General features: G+C 34.0%; 2 protein-coding genes across 2 annotated transcripts in view; one reads left to right on the top strand and one right to left on the bottom strand.

The window, feature by feature from the left end:
- The window catches only part of LOC127859330 (sperm-associated antigen 16 protein-like), a 26,481-nt gene extending 14,930 nt beyond the window's left edge, over positions 1–11,551 (top strand). The window contains exons 11-16 of the mRNA XM_052396669.1: positions 322–422; positions 1,523–1,734; positions 4,178–4,243; positions 9,527–9,653; positions 9,962–10,026; positions 10,526–11,551. Of these exons, the coding sequence (XP_052252629.1) occupies positions 322–422; positions 1,523–1,734; positions 4,178–4,243; positions 9,527–9,653; positions 9,962–10,026; positions 10,526–10,636 (682 nt within the window). The 3' untranslated portion in view covers positions 10,637–11,551. The remainder of the gene's footprint in view (positions 1–321; positions 423–1,522; positions 1,735–4,177; positions 4,244–9,526; positions 9,654–9,961; positions 10,027–10,525) is intronic.
- On the bottom strand, positions 11,550–22,027 carry LOC127859338 (isoamyl acetate-hydrolyzing esterase 1 homolog). Its single transcript, XM_052396683.1, has 6 exons — positions 21,609–22,027; positions 20,249–20,304; positions 18,446–18,665; positions 17,029–17,116; positions 16,177–16,295; positions 11,550–13,597 (listed from the first exon to the last, which is right to left on the bottom strand). Exons 1-6 carry the CDS (start codon positions 21,648–21,650, stop codon positions 13,415–13,417), a joined length of 708 nt encoding a protein of 235 aa, XP_052252643.1. The 5' UTR covers positions 21,651–22,027; the 3' UTR covers positions 11,550–13,414.
- Between the last annotated feature and the right edge of the window lie 11 nt (positions 22,028–22,038).

Here is a 22,038-nt window from a genome sequence, read left to right on the forward strand (position 1 = left end):
TTTTGGTATAAAATGTAATATTATAATGTAAACAAAATTTATAACTGATATACAAATTTAACACATGGCTATTGGTAATATATTGTAGATTGATCAGTGTCTGTAAACATAACAAGGTGCTATTGGTATCTAATTTAAATGGTGCCATTATATTCTCCTTGCTTGTTATCAGATAATATTGCTTGTGAAATGCAGACCATTACTTTTATCACAAGAAGATGCATACTTCTTAAACATAAACTTGTTTGTTTTATGTTTAGTTGGGTAATTCTTTTTTTTATGCACATTTTCCTATTTATTTCATTAATATTGCATTCACAGTGGAACAATGCTGGCAACCTCCAGCGGTGATACAACAGTGAAAATATGGGACTTTTCGAAGGCAGAATGCGTGCAAACATTTACTGATCACACTCATGCTGGTAAGTAAAAAAATGTCTCTTTTGTTTTGAATGGAGACACATGTATTATTGCAATTCTGATAATTATACTAAATGTATACCTATTCAGAAATATACTAAATCTATGGAGGGATATTTGTACAATTTACAAGGTGTACCATAGTTTGATGTACCATGTGTATAACATGCAAAAAATCAGCATACACAAATACTATGATTAATATACTGACCCTGTATGGTATGATAAAGGGTTATTATAGTAATCATATGGGCCTTGCTCTATGCAAAAAAGAGTTTAATGCATGTGGGTTAAGTGTCGTCCCAGATTAGCCTGTGCAGTCTGCACATGCTAATCAGGGATGGCACTTTGGGCTTTAATGGTATTTTTCGTTTAAAGGAAGTCCCTTTTTACCAAAAATCTAGTTTAAGCAGAAAGTGTCATCCCTGATTAGCCTTTGCGGACTGCACACTCTAATCTGGGACGACACTTTACACACATGCATTAAACCTTTTTACAGAGCGCAGTTCATATTTATTTATTCATATTCTAGTATAAGATGTTCTGCCACTTATATTGTTTCTCATGTGGTCAGTGTGGTGTGTCAGCTGGATGCCACTAATATTGTTTCCCATGTGGTCATTGTGGTGTGTCAGCTGGCTGCCACTAATATTGTTTCCCATGTGCTCAGTGTGGTGTGTCAGCTGACTGCCACTAATATTGTTTCCCATGTGGTCAGTGTGGTGTGTCAGCTGGCTGCCACTAATATTGTTTCCCATGTGGTCATTGTGGTGTGTCAGCTGGCTGCCACTAATATTGTTTCCCATGTGGTCAGTGTGGTGTGTCAGCTGGCTGCCACTTATATTGTTTCCCATGTGGTGAGTGTGGTGTGTCAGCTGGCTGCCACTAATAGTGTTTCCCATGTGGTGAGTGTGGTGTGTCAGCTGGCTGCCACTAATATTGTTTCCCATGTGGTCATTGTGGTGTGTCAGCTGGCTGCCACTAATATTGTTTCCCATGTGGTCATTGTGGTGTGTCAGCTGGCTGCCACTTATATTGTTTCCCATGTGGTCATTGTGGTGTGTCAGCTGGCTGCCACTTATATTGTTTCTCATGTGGTCAGTGTGGTGTGTCAGCTGGCACTCATGTGGTGACTTCCTGGCCAGCAGCTCAATGGACAACACGGCCAAGGTGTGGGACCTGAACAGCGCGCGTTGCCGCTACACCCTGCGCGGGCACACAGACTCTGTGAACAGCATAGAGTTCCTGCCCTTCTCTAACACTCTCCTTACCTGCTCTGCTGATAAGACTCTTTCACTCTGGGATGCCAGAACGGTCAGTATGACATTGTTTTAGGGTGAAAGGATTGTTTTCCATTAAAAGACTCGTAATGAGTGAAAAAGTGTAATTGATAGAGGTTCACCTTTTATGGCATTCATATTCTAAGTTATTGTATTTAAAGCCACACACCTTGAAATGAAAAACATGGCATAGTAAATTTAACTATTAATAAAAAAACATTTAATCTATGCCAATTAGAATATATCTGGTGGTTACACGGTAGTAATCCGTCTCTTTTGCGCTTTAAAACTTAAAAATAATTGCGTTCGTGGAAATGGACGTATAAGTCTAGATATCCTTTTTTTGGTTTTAAAAGCGGCACCGTTTGAAAATTAAAAAATTACTTGCCAAGTAGGCTATGGATTTAATTTTATCTATCTCAATTAGAATATATATGGTGGTTACAAGGGAAAACTCCGTCTTTTTTGCGCTCTAAAACTTAAAAATATTCGCGTTTGTCAAAAGGTACGTATACGTATAGAAATCCTACATTCGGTTTTAAAATTAAAGATAAATAAATAAATTACTTGCTTTCTAGGCTAAAGTGACAATTTTGCACGCTTTCAAATTGCATCTATATGTATTGATTAACATGTACTTCCTTTCAAGGTGTGTGGCTTTAATGCTTTCCAATACTTTTATTGCAAAATATCAGTGATTAATTAAATATTGGTTAACCACTGTTCTTGACAGTGTAAAATAACAGCTTACATTTTTGGTACTTTTCAGTTTTACAGTGTCTCTCTTTCTTACTTGTACCAATTTATAATGCAGTATGTAAAACAAAGCGTAAATGATGACTGGCTCAAATTATGTGAAACAATGTCAATATTTTGACAAGACGTTAATATTCCAGCAAGAATTTCCAGTTCTGGTTTTGAAAAAAAAAGCGTCCGATTTGTTGATCACACATCGTCATATTTTAATTGCGTTTAATAGTATTGTCTTTAATCCGGATTCGCTGCGTGTTGGCTGTATAATCTGAAACACCCCTGAAAAACACAAAACACACAATGGGTAATAAAGTTGTTAACAATTAGATCTAATCAACACTATTCAACCTAAACGAAGTCGACGCATTCGATACAGCCTTATTGCATTCGCGTTTTACAGGAAATGTCAGTTGTCAGTACACTGTATAATGTACACCCCTTTGTGTCAAAACTGGATTTAACTCGAGTGTGAATAGTCGACTGTTTCATGTTCTTTGTATCAATACCATCCGGGTATCTATACTATAAGTATACCAGTCTACAAACAAGGTGCGCGCTTCCGCATTTGGGTATTCGGACCTTAAAAAAATTGACCGACGGTTAAGCGTTCACGCTGTCGAACGCATTTAGCAATATAACTCTTTTTTTTTTCACTATTTCTTTACTTGCAAAAAATACTAGTGGCTTATAACTTACCTCGCAATCTTTTTTTACTCGCATTTTGCAAGTGTGCGAGTGTGAATTTCGAGCCCTGTGTATATGCGTGGATTACGCTGGATTTAAATGCCTCATGCCTACAGTAATTCAGTCTTATTTGTTTCAAATATGGGACATGATTGTTCGTTAGGATCTTGAATTCGTCCATCGGTCGAAGGACGAAAAAGACAAAATTAATGTCTGACGATTAATAATGGTTTCACAGTAGTTCTATTGCTGTTTTACATTATTCTATTGCTTTGTTACACTGTTCTAATACTCTGTTGCATAGTTCTTTTGCTCTGTTACATTGTTCAATTGCTGTTTTACATTATTCTATTGCTTTGTTCTATTGCTCTGTTACATTGTTCTATTGCTCTGTTACATTGTTCTATCACGCTTTTATATTGTCCTAATGCTCTCTAACTTTGTTCAATTCCTCTGATACATTGCTTTTGTATTCCCCTGAAGGAGGGCATATAGTGATCATACTGTCCGTCTGTCGAATGTCACACTTGTGTTTAGGTTTCGAAAAATGCTCATAACTTCTATGTGGCTTCAGATTTAACCTTCATATTTGGTATACATGTGTATATGGACAAGGCCTTTTGATACGCACACATACGACCCCTTTGACCTTGACCTTGATATTGGGGTTCGCGTTTAGGTTTCGAAATCTGCGTTTAGGTTTCGAAAAAGCGTTTTTCGGGGGCATATGTCTTCCGATGGAGACGGCTCTTGTTGCTTTGTTAAATTGCTCTATTGCTGTGTTACATTGTTCTATTGCTGTGTTACATTGTTCTATTGCTGTGTTTAATTGTTCTAATACTCTGTAACATTGTTTGATTGCTTTGTTAAATTATTCTATTACTCTGTTACATTTTTCTATTTCTCTGTTACACTCTTTTATTGCTTTGTTATATTGTTCTAATACTCTGTTAAATTGTTTTATTGCTCTGTTCCATTGCTCTATTGCAATGTTACATAGTTCTATTTCTCAGTTTCATTGTTTTTTTGCTCTTTTCCAGGGACTTTGTGCTCAGAGTTTCTATGGCCATATGCATTCAGTCAACTTTGCAACCTTCAACCTTAAGGTAAGTAAAGTTATATAGGACAGAATTTCAGTACCTTTACAGGTTTTTATTTTAATATATATAATGGCAAAGTCTATATACTTAATTTATATACATGTTAATACCTTTCATTGAAAAAGAATATTTTCCTTGATAAAGCAATTACAAAAAAACTAAGGATTCTTAATTTAATTTTAAACGTTAAGACACTTGAAAACCATGCTCAATCAATTTATTACTGTTAATTTAACTAATTGACTTTAAATAATGGATTGGTTTCAAATAACTTTTAATGTTTACAAGCAGACCCTTCTCAAAAAAGTGTGTGAAATGTACGTTTTACGTACGTTTTGCGTGCGTTAAACGTGGCGGTATTGGCACTGCGTTTTTTGTGCTCTTTCTTACCGAGTGAGTTTTTAACAAAAACAAACAAACAAGAAAATGTGCGCTTTTTGTGGATAAATGTGCGCTTTATGTGCGTTAAACGTGTGCTTTTTATAAGTGTGTTCAATGTGCGCTTTTAGGTGCGTTAAATGTGCGTTAAACATGCGCTTTTTATAGAAGTGCGTTTTTGACTACCATTTATGTGTGTAAAATGTGCGCTTTTAAGTGCTATAAATGTGCGCTTTTTGTGAGTTAAATGTGTTCTTGTGAGTTAAATGTGCTCTTTTTTTATTTAAAAAGCGCACATTTAACTCACAAAAAGCGCAGTTATAACCCACATAAAAGCGCACATGTGTGTTAAAGTGCGCTTTTATGTGCTTTAAATGTGCGTTAAACGTGCGCTTTTTATAAGTGCGTTTTTGACTGCCATTTATGTGTGTAAAATGTGCGCTTTTAAGTGCGTTAAATGTGTACTTTTTGTGAGTTAAATGTGCGCTTTTTTATTTAAAAAGCGCACATTTAACTCACGAAAAGCGGAGTTATAACCCACATAAAAGCGCACATGTGTGTTAAATGTGCGCTTTTATGTGCGTTAAATGTGCGCTTTTTAAATAAAAAAGCGCACATTTAACTCACAAAAAGCACACATTTAACGCACGTTAAGCGCAGTTATAACCCACACAAAACGCACAATTAATGCACATGAATGGCAGCAAAAAACGCACTCACAAAAAGCACACATGTGCGTTAAAGGTGCATCTTTTGCCTTAACAGTTGATTCAATTATATGCTGTTAAAAGTTTTTTTTAATTCAGATATGCAATAAAAACCAATAATTATATAAACATATATATTTGTGTATTTTAATAATTACAAGATAATTCAATTTTATACTTTAATGTACACCAACATTTTTTAGCATACATGAGTAATTAAATATCAATGGCAATTTGATGAAATAAATATAAAAATAATTTGATTATAAATAAACAAAAAATAATAGCATACTATAATAACATGTACAGTATATACACACGAACAGCTATATACATACGAAAGATACATATCAATCAAGGCCTTTCAGCATTTCTTTGAGGCAGCGGAGTGCAGCTCTCATCTTTCTCTCCAAGTCTGCCACCAGCCAGTCAAACTTCTTTGCAACTATTATACTGTCATGGCCTTTGCGCGATGTGTCTCGTGCATATTCTCATTTGATCAGGTCCTGAAAGATATTTTATAATGTAAGTGTTGAATATTGCTGTTATGGTAATCTTGTTGCTATAAAAATTATAAATTTAAATCAAAACTAGTTTGTTTGCTTGTTGTTTTTGGTTGTTTATTTTGCAATTTTAAACCCCTGATCACATGTGACTTAACGCTTTTCATAAATAAATACGTTTGATACAAAATACTGTTCGAAAATGTACCAAGATACGTGGTCTCATTTTGCTGTGTGGACTGGTCGGAAGTGTGACACCTTTAAAATGCAATAACCAGTACCCTGTATAGTTTTACCTCTAAACAAATCCAGCTTTTCTTGGTCAAGGAGAGGGCGCGGTTTTCCCACTCCTGTTCTCCTCATGTCGGCCAGCTTGTGCAGGGTAAAACCTGGTATTCAAGTCCATACATCAGGTAGTCTCTCTTTTGCTCCTTTTTAGCATAGGTGCGTTTACGCACCTATGCTTATGGTATATACCACATTTCGAAAATCCACATCGGTCGGTTGCCCTTTATGAAGCCTTACCTGATCAAAAATCAGACGAAATATCTATTTAATTTAGTATATGGTCATTCTTACAATTTTTTTTTTTGGAAACGTTTTTCTAACGTTTTCTTCCAAGAATATTGCTGACACCGTTTTTAGTGAATTTTTCTAAGACCGTTTTATGTTAAAAAATCTTCTTATAACCTAAAACAAATTTCGTTCGTAAAACAATTCTATCTGCACTATAAATCTCAATCTCCTACGCAGTGGCCTCCCTTATACTAGAAGTTACTGACCGGGCGAAGCAAGGGAAGTAACTGCTGTGAGGAGTTTCTATAAAAATCTGCATTCAGAAATCTGTATTCATAACTCAATCTGTTGTGCACGTCTGCATCTAACGCTTACCACAAGTTTTACGACAAATTCTTGACGCAGACGAATAGGGTAGCGTCTATTTTCATTTGTGAAAAGAATAGTTCGATACAGATCTGTCCGTGCTTAAATTTTGAAAGGCTTGGGTAATTATTGTTCATAAGCGTTTCAAACACTGATGTAAATGGAAAGATTATCTATTTAAATAGTCGGTAATTGTTTGAAATTATTGATTTGAGAAATTCGGATGGCGATATCGAACTACATTATACCACGTGACGCCATTCTTCCCTGTATCTTGCACCTATGCTTTTAACGCCATCGGCGCTCTCGTTTTGGCAGGCGATGCGATGATGCACATTCTTTCCATGGGGTTTAACCTTTTAATTTAAAAGTTCTCATTTAATATGGGGGGAAAATCTGTTCATTAATGACCAAAAATAGGTATAAATAACTTTAAGATGACAATAACCATAAAATACAGCCATAATAATTCAAATGGTGTTTTTCTTTAAAATTGTATTTTTTTAATCATCCTTTTACATTTCCCAGTGACAATACATAAATTTGATAATGATCAAAATTAATTCAATAAACTAAATAAAAAAAGGGATGCAGAATTGAAAATACGAACCTGTTACAACAGACTGTTCTTCAGTATTCCAAAAATACAGGCAGTTGTTGAACTAGACCATATCACTTTATATGTCTTTAACCACCCACTTTTAATCTCCTTTATTGTTGATTTACACATTGTAGTAAATACACATTTTTTTCATCACACAATACTTCATGCTGAAAGTATTTCAAGACATTTTACACTAGAATAATAAGTCTTAATTCTAGCTTAAAGTCAGTTGCTGATGCTGCTTGTTTTCAAAAAATAACTTCCTATCTGTGGTTCTCAAATAGATGATGCCTGAACAAATCAAAAGTATATCAACACCCCTTAGTTAGGCTTAGATGGAGGACTGATAGGGACTGGCTATTCTCTTATCTGATACCATGCTGTGTCTAAGCCAAAAATTGCATAATTTGAGAAATACTGATAAGGCAGTCATTTCAACATCAAAATATTTATGAAATAATACACAGCACCCTTAACACAATATATTTAATTGTAAATATTTAAATATAACATGCTGAATGGTTTTAGCAAATAATATTAATAGTATAAATATTATTTTAATTGCCTTTTAAAATGTATGTTTATGGTCAATGTGGTAGACATTAATTGTATTAGGGTATAAATATCAGTATAAGAAAGTTCAAATACTGATTTATGTTGAGGAAATATAATTGATACTATCAAGCCCACATAATACTTTTGACACTTTCAATATTTTTAATTAGTTACGCACAGTCTGATTTAGGTGGAAATTTTTAGAAATGTTTGAGATTAAAACGTAAGCAATAGGTATGCATTGAAATTGTATGATAAAGTATGTAAACATTAAACAGGTTAATATGGACAACCAGTAATTATTCAAACTGCCCCTTATATTATTACAGGTTACTGAGATATATGTCTATGTTTAATCATTTGATGTAAATAAATTGTTAGAGCCTGCAACAATTTTGTTTCTTGTTCAATTTCTGTACAACATTTGCTAAACGGTTGTTAAAGACACACTTTTTAAGAAGTGTGTTAAACATGTGTCTTTTTAGATACATCCTTTTAAAACAGATCATATGATAAAAACGCACTTATGAAATAAAAGACTAACTTATGCTTAAAAAAGACGCACATCAAAATAGAAAAACGCACTTTTGTGAGAAAAAACCCACATCTGTAAACCTTAAAACACACTTCTAAGATAAAAGACGCACTTCCTAAATAAAAGACACACTTCTTAGATAAAAAACACACATTTTGCTCACATCTACACTCAAAAGCGCACTTACAGATGAAGAAAACACACAAAAAACGCACTTTTTCACTAAAATAACGCACTTGAATAGAAAAAACGCACAAAAAGCGCACTTAAATGCACTTTTGAACACTGAAAACGCACATATTAACAAAAAACACACAATGAACGCACTTTTAAGTGCGCTAAATGTGTGTTTTGGTAAAAAGTGCGTTTTTATTTGACAAGGGGAGATACAAACTCATTTCAACAATAAAACATTGCTGCAGAACTGGTATATACCAGTAGTTTGTATATGTTCAAGCACGAGTGTCAGGAACGACACTATTTGATGATATTTTGCTTTCAAGAAAGTCTAATCCAGTTTAGGCGGAAAGTGTCTGCGCTGATTAGCCTGTGCAGACTGCACAGACTAATCTGTCCGACACTTAACACACATGCATTTAAGCCTCTTTTCACAGAGCAGGGCTTATATGAAGTTTCCTTACGGGCTGGACATACAGATCAGCATATTGTCATGTATTTCAGCTCCAGATAATTTATACTTAGTTATTGCCCATTGAACAATTTTAGTTATCCTAAAAAATATCACAAACACTAATAATAACAATCTGATGAACCAATATTTTCAGCATTCCTATAGGATGGACATAAGCACCTTGTCAAGTCATTTTGCACCAATGATTTTTCAGGGCATTATTGCACTTTCATTAATTAGAAAACATTTTCTTATGAAGTTTTTAATTTCCTCGGGAGATCTCAAGAATGTATTTAATAGCTAACTTTGATAATGATTCATATGTTATGATCTGATAGGATGAATATGCATATATTGTCAGGTCAGTCTATGGCGGTCCCCAAGCTTTCAAATAACCCATACATGATCAGAGCACATCATTATGGAATGTTTATCAGTTACACTGATATTCTTGGTTAATCAAGTCCTACTCATGCCAATGGCCAACTTTTCAGGGGGACACTGTGGCCTCCTGTGACTCGTACGGCACAGTGAAACTGTGGGACGTTAGACAGGGTGCTCCCATGGTCAGCATAGACTGTGGACCACACCCCGCTAACAGGGTGGCATTTGACCCCGCAGGTATAATATAAATGTGCACATTGGACTAGCAATATAGGCAGAATATATTTTTTAGATTTAAGATTTAAAATAAACTTTAAATACTTTTTTTGTTATATTCTGGATTCAGAGTTTATGGAAAATAAATTATTTAAGCATAAGAAGTTATTGTTTGTTGTGCAAGATGATAAATTAAAAAGAAAAATCTGAAATCAAATGTAAAAAAAAAACAAACTTGTTTTATTTCATGAAGCAATTGCATATGTTCCCATAAGTAAAGAAGCAGGTTATTGCATGAACAGTCTACATTTGTCTGCATCTGTTATCAGGTCAAGTATTGGCCGTGGCAAGCAATGACAGCACCATCAAGATGTACGAGGTAGCCAATGGAAGGGTATGTTGACCGACTTCAAATATCTATAATATGCACTGAAATAATGCACGCAATAATTTACCTCATTTTATGTGTGATTCATGAATGAAGATTTAAAGGAACAATTACAACTTAACGGTTCTTCATAGCAGGTATTTATTGACCGAATTTAAGTCCTTTTTATTTTCCCCCTTTTCCTAAAATCCTGTGTATTAGATATTTTACTGTCGGGCTAATGAACCGGATGGAATACCCTATGGAGGGCAAGACATTTCATTTAGGCCTTTTATCCTTGTTATCAGTGAAATGCAAATTTATGTACATTTCAGTTGTCTTGCATATTGACCAAATAATATATTCTCTCATCAGTAAAATTCTATGCCTTTTCTGTAGTACAATTTTTATGACTCAAATAATGAAGCACACATGATTTTATAATATATGCTTTGTGACCCATAAACAGTGTTAAATACTAGATTTGCTCACAAGTTTTATTTGATATTTCCTGTCTTGTTTACAGATCAGTTCCCTGGTAGGGCACGAGGATGCCGTGCAGTGTCTCATCTTCGACAGGGCCGGAGAATACATGGTTTCTGGTGGCAGTGACTGCACCATTCGAATATGGTCGTAACAAAATTTGGATGAAAATTAGATCTTGAGATATTTAGCATGATCAGAACATTTTAGCAAGCTGTCCATCTTTTCTTGTATTTTTTGCCAAACTTTGATCAGACAGTTTCAACATGTGATTTACTGGTAAACATTTTTGTTCAACTTTAATATAACTTTTTGCCATTTTTTTATGGATTTAAATTCACTAATGATAAAATATGTAATAAAATGCTAGTACAATGTATGGTAATACACACTGTTTTGGAATTTGTTACTGAATGTTTGCATTTCTTTAAATGTATTTATTTATTTCAAATATATTTTTTATCGAAATTAAAATGTACTTGGAGACTATGAAGCTGATTCTATAATTTGTTTCAAAGTACACACCAGTGTCGATGCTGTTGTGTGTTTTAAAACAAACTGCCTGAAACTTTTTATGCCCCCGAAGGAGGGCATATAGTGATCGAACTGTCTGTCTGTCCGTCTGTCTGTCCATCACACTTTGTGTTTAGGTTTCGAAAAATGCTCATAACTTCTATGTCACTTCAGATAGCAACTTAATATTTGGCATGCATGTGTATCTCATGGAGCTGCACATTTTTAGTTGTAAAAGGTCAAGGTCATCCTTCAAGATCAAAGGTCAAAAAACAAATAAAAGGGAAGTAATAAGCTTTAAAGGGAGATAATTATCTGTACCTGCCAAATGATAAAAAAACAATAATCAAAGTGGCGCAGTAGGGGGCATTGTGTTATTAACAAACACATCTCTTGTTGAAACAAACATGCCCATAAACAGTTAAAACTAGTAATATATGTATACAGAGATTTTGACTCTGCATGAAATATCAAAATTTCAAAATAGTACATGTCAGTTTTAATATATTGTATCTGTGATATTGTCAATGTTAATGTCAAATACAACAACAAACAACATTGTGTTTGTTTTAATTTCATAAATCTTTCACATTTATACGTCAAACAAACAATCAATAAAATTATATATGATTCATTACAACAAATATAGAATTGAACACAAACTTGAACTTGACAAACATGAAAAATGCCATCGACAGTATAATAAAATAGAGGATATTTGTTGGATTTGGTGGATTATCAATTTTAATTCACAAGTTATCATAGAAAAAATATTTTTTCTATGATCACTCGTGAATTAAAATCGATATAACTGAATCCAATAAATTTTCTTTTTATTTTATGCTTTTTTTCATAGTTTATATACATTAATAAAGAGTTAAACTAAAGAATTTCACTGGGATAATGACGTCACTTCGTCAAAAAATGACGTCATTTCACAGCAGTGAAAGTTATAGATAATTTTCACTGTTTGAAACAGGGAAATTATCAGTTTTAAATCACTGATATTTCTCTATAAACCATGGGAAAGCATAAAATAAATAACAGTTATTTGAAAACACACTGTAGAAGTTCCATTAGAACAAAGCATGGTAAAGAAACAAAAAAAAGAGACATTAAAATATATTGTATCATGTCCTTGCATTAAATATGAAAGAAAAAAAAGGGATTAATTTCTCAAAAGTAAGACTAATGACAGATGTGCGTACAGCCAGGGCGTACTTTATAACAATTTCAAAAGTATTGCACTTCACACACTGACTGTAGGATTAGACAACCTTCAACTATCACAGGTCGATCTCAATTTCAAGAGATGTAATTTTGCTAATATGCTGTAATTATTGTAATAAACTATAAACATAACTTGATCTTGGAAGCTGTTTCCTTAAAGAATTTGTTTTATGTCCTGAAATCTGGAAAATACTGTCATAAGAACATCACACTTTAAATGCGCCAGGGCATGCACAAATGGCTGTCATGCCATATGTGGGCAGTGTAGCCCCAGACTAGTCTTGCACATCCGGGAAGTCTGGTCAGGAGCTATCCTGGCCACTTATTAGACCACGAAACTGGCTTTATAGAAAACAGTGTAGCTTTTGGCTAGATTGCTCAAACAGGCAGACTGGTCAGAGGAGCAACAATGATGGCATATGACATAAGACCCATTTTTGCTTAATAAAGCTAAAATATTGTGATACTTCAACACCATACACAAACCCACAACATTTACATGTAAGCTAAAGCAGGCATTTATTTAACATTGTTATAATGAAGCAGCTAAGATATGTATGTAGTAATATCAAATGATACATTAGTTTCATCAAGTAGAATACATAATATGTATAAATGTATCTTCTATTCTAACAATTCATTAAGGTATCTATCTATAACTAGGTCACTTATCATTCCACTGGAATAATGGAATGCCAGTACTTTCAAATTGTTAGTTCTTTACTTTTCACTTATTTTCATGTGTGTGTGTTGTTTAGTATTAACATTTAAATATAAAGCGAAACCAGCTATTAAAATAGCAAAGTACACTAACAATTGACTACTAATAGTTTTAAAATTTCAAAGATCATGCAAATTTAAACTTCATGCATGAAACTTAATTTAGTTATAAGTTAAATTGTTCAGGCTCTGTATTCTCCTTGATGGTTGAAGTTTGAACACAAATTTCACGTTCTTTACTTAGAAGAATTTCACAATCAAGGATTTAATCTGTAGAACTAGTTAATTATGTGTGCTTAGTTTTGGGAAAGTACTGATTTTACGAAAAAATATCAATTCTATGTAAAATTGAAACTTACCCAAAGCTTTCACCAAGTGTTCATTTTTTTGACAACGGGGCCATAGTCTTTGAATCTTCGGTTAATTCAATCTTGGTACCATAATTTAAACACACCTATTCAGTGCAAATCTAACATGAACTATAAGTATCGAGAATTGCGTGAGGGTTGTCGTTGTCAATATCAGCCCAGTATGGGAAGGCGAAGGGAAGCGAGTCATGCACGGGAGTGAGGTGCTCCGACATCAGCTCAAACAGGTGCTCCGAGCCGAGCCTTGACAGATGAAGGCCGTCATTCAGCATGTCTTGCCAGTCCTGATAAAATATGGTTATTATTCTAGGCTAAATGCATGTGAATAAAGTACTGTCCCATATTACCAATTAGCCTGTGCAGTACACACAGGCTTATCAGGGAAAACACTTAACATGTTGTTGGAAAAAAAAATCATAGGAAGTCTTCTCTTAAAAAAAGTCCAATTTAAGCGGAAAGTGTTTTACCTGATTAGCTTGTGTGGACTGCAAGGCTAATCTTAAACACTTTACACAAAATTGACTGAATGCTTAAGTCTGTATACTGGTTTGTTGTATGTTGATAGGCTAGAGGCCTTCTCATACAACAAGGCAGTCTAAGATACAGCTATATCACCCGCCGAAATTATTTTTACCTAGAGTTGTGACCTTGACTTTAAGTCAACGTGATTAACTTATGATTTCTGATCATCTACTGAATTAAATTAACTCTAATTGCAAAACCTTCAATTCATATAGGAAGCATAAAGCATATAAGGAAAACATGAAGACTAAAATAATCGACCTTAAAGTGTGACCTTTACCTTGCGCTGGCGTGACTGACTGCCATCTGAACATTTTATCAATGACCTCAACATTTTAACAAAATTTCATTACATTAAAACCCTTCAAAGTTTAGAATAGATATTTACCTGACATGATTAATTAGGGTCAAGATTTTATAGATAGATAGATTTATTTCAGTATAATGATAAAACATGATATATCATATCTACATATATGATAAAACAATAAAACATGTATGAGAAATGAAACCATGTCACTAACATCATACCAAGAATAACACAAAAAAGATAACTTAATCTCTTATTTCCATTGTGGTCTTCTTCATTTTAACTCTTACAAATGACCTTGAGTTGGTCTAACTAACTCTTGTCTTTTCTTGAATTACTTAAATATTTCAGCCCAGCTTCACAAAAATCCTTCAACTGGAAATGGAGATTCGGAGCAAACACCAAAATACAGATTCTTAATTTTAACCTTGAAGTATGACCTTGACCTTTGGCCAGCATGACTGATTCATGCCTTTCTGCACACTAATGAACGGGACAGTTTAAGAAAGTAAAATGAAAATCCTTCAAAGGGTGTAGAGGATATTGAGTGGCAAGCAAATTAAGGCTCAAACCTTTGTCCATGAAGCTTGACCTTGCGCTGCCCTGAACATTTGAGTAAACATTTCAAGAAAATCCTCCAAAGGGTATAGGCGAGACGGAACGGACACAACAGTGATGGTTCAAACTTGTTACTTTACCATCAGCTGCAATCACTGACTCATACCTTCTGCATATTATTGTAATGCTTTTCACATGCTAGGAAAGTTTCATGATAAAACATGACTGAGAAAAAAGTGTACAGCAGATTCGAAAAGTGTTATGGACAGACTTTTTTTATTCAATATAAAACATACAATGTATACATGTATATGATCATGAAAACAAATTGATACCATGTAGCAGCAATAATGTCTAGACATGTTATACAATATATGCTAATATATCGTTTTTTGAAATTGTTGTTTCCTTTAGATTAAAAAAAAAAGGGCTAATATGTATTTTTTGTTGTTGTTTGTGATAGGCGTTTAAAAAATGAAAGAAAAAGGAAAGACAACAGAATAGTTATGATTAAGGATGAGGGTAGAAACCATACTGGACTTGTTTATGAAAGTTTAATGTGTTTCCATTTTTGTTCAAATATATGAAGTGTATCATTGTTTAGAGCTATTTCTTTTTAAATTTGAATCTTCAGTTTTAAATAATTGATAAAACAGTTTATTGTGGGTATTTGTTTTCTGTATTTCATGCTGAATATAAAATATTTCTTTAATATAATGATATAATTCACGTTATTAACCTCTTGTATTTTGAAGGTATTCACTCCTAAACTGATGTCTGCGAGCGATAGTTTAACATTTAATTGTTGTTTTTCTAGAAAGGTTGTCAATTGATTCCATAGAGGTTGAATATGTTTACACTCCCAGAAAAGGTGTTCTATTGTTTCAATATGTTCACTACACATATCGCATAGATTTGTGTTGGATAGGTTGCACTTGAAAAGATATTTATTTGTAGCTATGATTCTCTGGATGTATTTATATTGAAAATTTCTTAGTGTGCAATAGGTAGCTGATTTATATGGCATGACAAATATTTGTTTCCACTTAAATTCTTTTTCTCCCAAAAGGATTTGCCATTTAGTTATGGACAGACTTAAAGCTGGCGGCAGGGAATTGAATTTGGAATCGATCCTAAATTGAATAAACACATTATTATGTGAATATCAAACTAATCTGTATTCTGGCAATATTACATTGTGTAAAAAAGTAAATATATAAACCGTGTTCATACATAATTGGACAGTTTTATGTACACATATAATCTTTTCATCAGATATTGAAATACTAATTATCTCTATGATCAATCCATATTAACCGTAATACAACATATTAATATCTGTCTCATATGCATTCTTTATATAGCTTAATAAGTTACTTCACAATTATGTAGATAAACTAACAACACATCATACCAGTTAATACAAAATTTCTTCTCTTAAAGGGGGAAATAAAAGCAGATGTGGGTTCTCACCTCTTGTTTTATCATGGAAGTGTACAAATCTACAGATTTTGTGCCACATTCCTTTGCCACTTCCATTGCAGCTTGCGCATATGCCTTTGTTGCAGCATTGTATTTACCAAACGGTATATCTGAAACATTATTACAATAATATGTTTCAACCTTTGTTCAATAAAAACTGTATTTTAAGTTCTTTATTAAATCTTGTGATATAAATAGTAAGGCACTTGTATTAAATTTTTTCAGCCTTTAATACTGATAATTGTTATTTTAACATTTTAGTTTATTTTATAAAATATTGCGATGAATGATAATATTTCAGCACGTTCAAAGACCTTAATAAAGAGAGGAATTCTTTTTGAACAAGACTATTGCCAAGCAATATATGTCCCCTACCAGCTCCACCATTGTCAGAAATTCCACCATTGTCAGATTTTTTATATATATTTGTTTCCATAACAACCAGAATTTATGACATAGGAACAAAATGAAATGACGTGCATAATGCCCATATTGCCATCTATCCATGTTTCAAGTTTCATGAAAAAATATGAAGAACTGTTAAAGTTATCGCAGGATCCAGAAAACCACCATTTTCCGCAGTATTTCTAGTCTATTTGTTGCCATAGCAACCAGAATTTTTGACGTAGGAACAAAATGAAATGACGTGCATAATGTCCATATTGCCATCTATCCATGTTTCAAGTTTCATGAAAAAATATGAAGAACTTTTAAAGTTATCGCAGGATCCAGAAAAGTATGACAGACAGACAGACAGACTCACAGACGCACAGAGCGAAAACCATAAGTCCCCTCCAGTGAAACCGGTAGGGGACAAAAAACAACATCTGCAAATCATACAACCTCTCTCTTTACAATCCGCCTCCCATTTGCTCTCTACACATGGAGGTGGGGAAATCACTACTATCTTATGTCTCTCCATCCCTATGTCCTAAAATATACATGAACACAGAAAAATAATACCTAGTGAAACGTACTGTAGCAGCTCTGTTACATAAAATTAAGTACTTGAACTTCAATCATTATAGTACCTAAAACTTCAATAAAATGAGTTTTCAGACGAATACATATTGCAAATTTGCAGTATATAAACATTTATTATTTACATTGGCATAATTGCTCACTTTCTTAAAGTTTTTTTGACAATATGGCTTCTCTTATTGTATAATTCATAGTGCATTTAAAATCAAAGAATTGTGCCTTTTTATTATTATAATAATAGCATAGCACATATAATATCACATCAAATACCCTTTATATTCATAGTATTAGTCAAAGTAGTTAAATTGAAATCATATTAAATTTCTTGAAAATCCTAGCATTGTCCCTTTCAAAAAAACTGTACATAGTTCCATCAAAGTCCTAGCACATTTCATTTACAATCCTCCTGTTCATGCTGTACTAATTGTGAATGCCATACCATGAGATACTGGATCATACCATGATATACTGGACCATACCATGATATACTGGATCATACTATGAGATACTGGATCATACCATGATATAGTGGATCATACCATGAGATACTGAATCATACCATGAGATACTGGATCATACTATGAGATATTAGATCATACTATGAGATATTGGATCATACCATGTGATACTGGATCATACCATGAGATACTGGATCATATCATGAGATACTGGATCATACCATGAGATACTGGATCATACCATGAGATACTGGACCATACTATGAGATACTGGATCATACCATAAGATACTGGATCATACCATGAGATACTGGATCATACCATGGGATACTGGATTATACCATGAGATACTGGATCATACTATGAGGTATTTGATTATACCATGAGATACTGGATCATACCATGATATGCTGGATCATACCATGAGATACTGGATCATACCATGAGACACTGGATCATACCATGAGACACTGGATAATACCATGAGATACTGGATCATACCATGAGATACTAGATCATACCATGAGATACTGGACCATACCATGAGATACTGGACCATACCATGAGATACTGGATAATACCATGAGACACTGGATAATACCATGAGATACTGGATCATACTATGAGATACTGGATCATATCATGAGATACTGGATCATACCATGAGATACTGGATCATACCATGAGATACTGGATCATACCATGAGATACAGGACCATACTATGAGATACTGGATCATACCATGAGATACTAGATCATACCATAAGATACTGGATCATACCATGAGATACTGGATCATACCATGAGATACTGGATCATACCATGAGATACTGGATCATGTCCTTCATGTTCTGTGTATATTCCTCTAAAGGTACATGCTGTTTTGGACATATGAGGCTGTCTACTGAATCATTGGCCCCAAGGAAGATTGTTACCATGGCAACAGATTTAACATCAGCCTTTGTAATCACTTTTGGAAGTATAATTTTGCACCATCTTGAGTTGTAGCCAGAAAATCCTCTGTTTACGACATCACATTTTCTGCAAATTAATAATTTGTTTAACCATCAATTGTGATCTTACTTTTGATAAAAGTTTCTTGTGAACTTATGAAATCATGATTGCATAAACTAAATTCCATAATTGGATTGTAATAATGAATTTTACAGACAAAATTAAAATACTGTTACATTACAATATGCTCACAAGGGCTGTTTGTAAAACATGCATGCCCCCATATGGGCTGTCAGTCAGCCATTGTGTGAATACATTTTTTGTCACTGTGACCTTGACCTTTGACCTAGTGACCTGAAAATCAATAGGGGTCATCTGCCAGTCATGATCAATGTACTTATGATGTTTCATGATCCTAGGCCTAATTATTCTTTAGTTATCATCAGGAAACCATTTTACTGTTTCAAGTCACTATGACCTTGACCTTTTACTGAGTGACCTGAAAATTAATAGGGGTCATCTGCCAGTCATGATCAATGTACCTATGAAGTTTCATGATCCTAGACGTAAGCATTCTTGAGTTATCATCCGATAACCATTTTACTATATCGAGTCACTGTGACCTTGACCTTTGACCTAGTGACCAAAAAATCAATAGAGGTCATCTTCCAGTCATGGTCAATGTTCCTATCAAGTTTCAGGATCCTAGGCATAAGCATTCTTGAGTTATCATCCGGAAACCATTTTACTGTTTCGAGTCACTGTAACCTTGACCTTTGACCTAGTGACCTGAAAATCAATAGGGGTCATCTGCCAGTCATGATCATTGTACCTATGAAGTTTCATGATCCTAGGCGTAAGCATTCATGAGTTATCATCCGGAAACCATTTTACTGTTTCGAGTCACTGTGACCTTGACCTTTGACCTAGTGACCTGAAAAACTATAGGGGTCATCTGCCAGTCGTGATCAATGTACCTATGAAGTTTCATGATCCTAGGCATAAACATTCTTGAGTTATCATCCGGAAACCATTTTACTATTTCGAGTCACTGTGACCTTGACCTTTGACCTAGTGACCTGTAAATCAATAGTGGTCATCTGCCAGTCATGATCAATGTACCTATGAAGTTTCATGATCCTAGGGCTAAGCATTCTTGAGTTATCAATCTGAGGAAACAATCTACTGGACAGACCAACAGACCGACAGACCGACCAATATGTGCAAAACAGTATACCCCCCCTTCTTCGAAGGGGAGCATACAAATGTATTTTCAATTGATGGCTACAAAGCCATAACCTAAATGGTTCGGGAGTTAGAATTCAATCAATTTGATCCACTTGGGGACATTTCTGAGAAGGTCAAAAGAAGAAAATATGAATGGCATCGCTAATTTGCTCTGTGTTTGCACTGTCATGGAATTTGATCAATAATGTATCTTTGAATATGTTATTATTTGATACAGAATGTTTTAAATTTTAACACTTTTCTCTTTAAAATGTATGAAAATATCTAATTGCTATTATACTGGACACAATTTTAATAGGTTTTTGTAAATGTCACAGACAGATTTCTGAGCCAATTAAGTAAAACCCAACATTCCATGGGAATTCAATTAATTTCAGCTGTACAATTGTAACATGTAAATAATAAACTCCAGATAATACTACCTTTGCAGAAAATCAGCAATCAATGCTACCCAGCATCCATCAAAGCTGTAACCATACTGAAATTGAAAAAGATCTACAGTTACTAAGATTCTATATACTGTACTGAATGTATTATGACTTTATATGTTTAATTCTTGGTAATATATACTGGCAGAAATTATAATCATTAAGTTAATAAATTCATATATACACTTATTTTACTTTGAACAGTTGGACCCTAATCTATCATAACATATCTCCATTTGTTCAATTGAGTTTAATTTACTTTGCATATTTTGCATATTTGCTATTTACACATACAATTATGGTTCAGTACCACCTTCAAGACTACACTTAAAGAGCAGGAACCATATTCTCTATTTTTTAAAAAGCAGAAATAGCAGAGACTGTTTTTATATTCTATATAATAGTGGCCTTTAAACCCACTGGCCTCAATTGCAATTCTTCCCTAGATCAGCATATGACCTTAACACAAAAAAAGTTCACTTTTTATATACATGTAGTTTATCCAAAAAAGACCTTGACCTTGTCCTTAATGTCCTTAAAATGCAACCCCATCCTAGTTCTATATTGAATCTTGAGACAAGAGCTATTAGACATCGGAATTTGAAATTTAAAAAAAATTGAACTTGGTCAGGATAATCGAGACAAATGTTCGGATCATGTTTCATAATGATTGGGGGGGAAAAGGATTGTATAGTGTTCACAAGATTTCACAAAGCCATATGCTGAAAACTGTACCGTAACCATTTTAAAACTTGGCAATAAAATAATTGGACAAATATTCAGAGTCAGTTTCACGAAGATTAGGCAACATTTTTTACTATAGCTGTGTTTGGAAAACTGGCCCATCCTTGGTGGCTAATTTTTTGATAGACAGGAGCCATTTTTAAATTCAGGTGCAATATCATTTGGATAAATGTTCCGAGCAAATTTCATGTTGATTAGGCACAAGATATGACTTTCCAAGTGTTCACAGGCATTTTCTATAAGCTAACATAATTATAAAGTTTTTGATTCTCTGTGCACCTGATTTGAACTTGGCCAAGACATAATTGGTGCAATTGTTCAAACCAAGTTAAATGAAGCTTGTGCTGGGCAGTGTTTATTTAAACCAATTTGGGAATAGGGCTGTGGCCCTTTAAATGTGAAAAAATCCCTTTTAAAAATTTGTGCATCAAATTTAACCAAAACATTACACTAAAATATTGCCATTCATTTTTTCACCATGTAAATGTTGACAACACACAATGCATGACAAACGATGGACAAAATGTTATTACAAAACGTCACCAAGTTCCAAGAGCATCTTATTGATGTCAGTTGAGCTAAAAATAAAATGCCTTTAGTTTTCGATTACCTGTGTCAGAGAATCTCCAAAAAGTATCACTTTAGGCTCCATTTTTTCCCGGAATCAACTTCTTTCTTATTGCAGTTGTTTTCACTAGAGATGTGATCAGTTTGCGGTCTCTCTAAACTCGGTCTCAATTTTTGCCAACTTCTGCCTATTCTGGCGAAAGGTGTTGCAAAGCCAAAGGCAGAGGGGTATAAATCAGCGAGTTTTCTTGCAAAAGTTTAGATGTCAGTCGGTTAATAATGAATATTCTCAAGCAAGATGTTAAGAGAACCATCTAAAAATAATTATACTCTCACGACTATTCGCCGCTATCGATTACCAATAAAAAATACTTCTGGCAAACTAGGAGGCTACGCGAGACGAAACCACAACCGGAAATAAACACCGGTTTTTTTTCTTTTCAGCCAAAAGAAGTTACTCCGTCTTAGTAAAT

This window comes from Dreissena polymorpha, chromosome 15 (assembly GCF_020536995.1).
Source record: "Dreissena polymorpha isolate Duluth1 chromosome 15, UMN_Dpol_1.0, whole genome shotgun sequence".
In the NCBI taxonomy this organism is placed as follows: Eukaryota; Metazoa; Mollusca; class Bivalvia; order Myida; family Dreissenidae; genus Dreissena; species Dreissena polymorpha.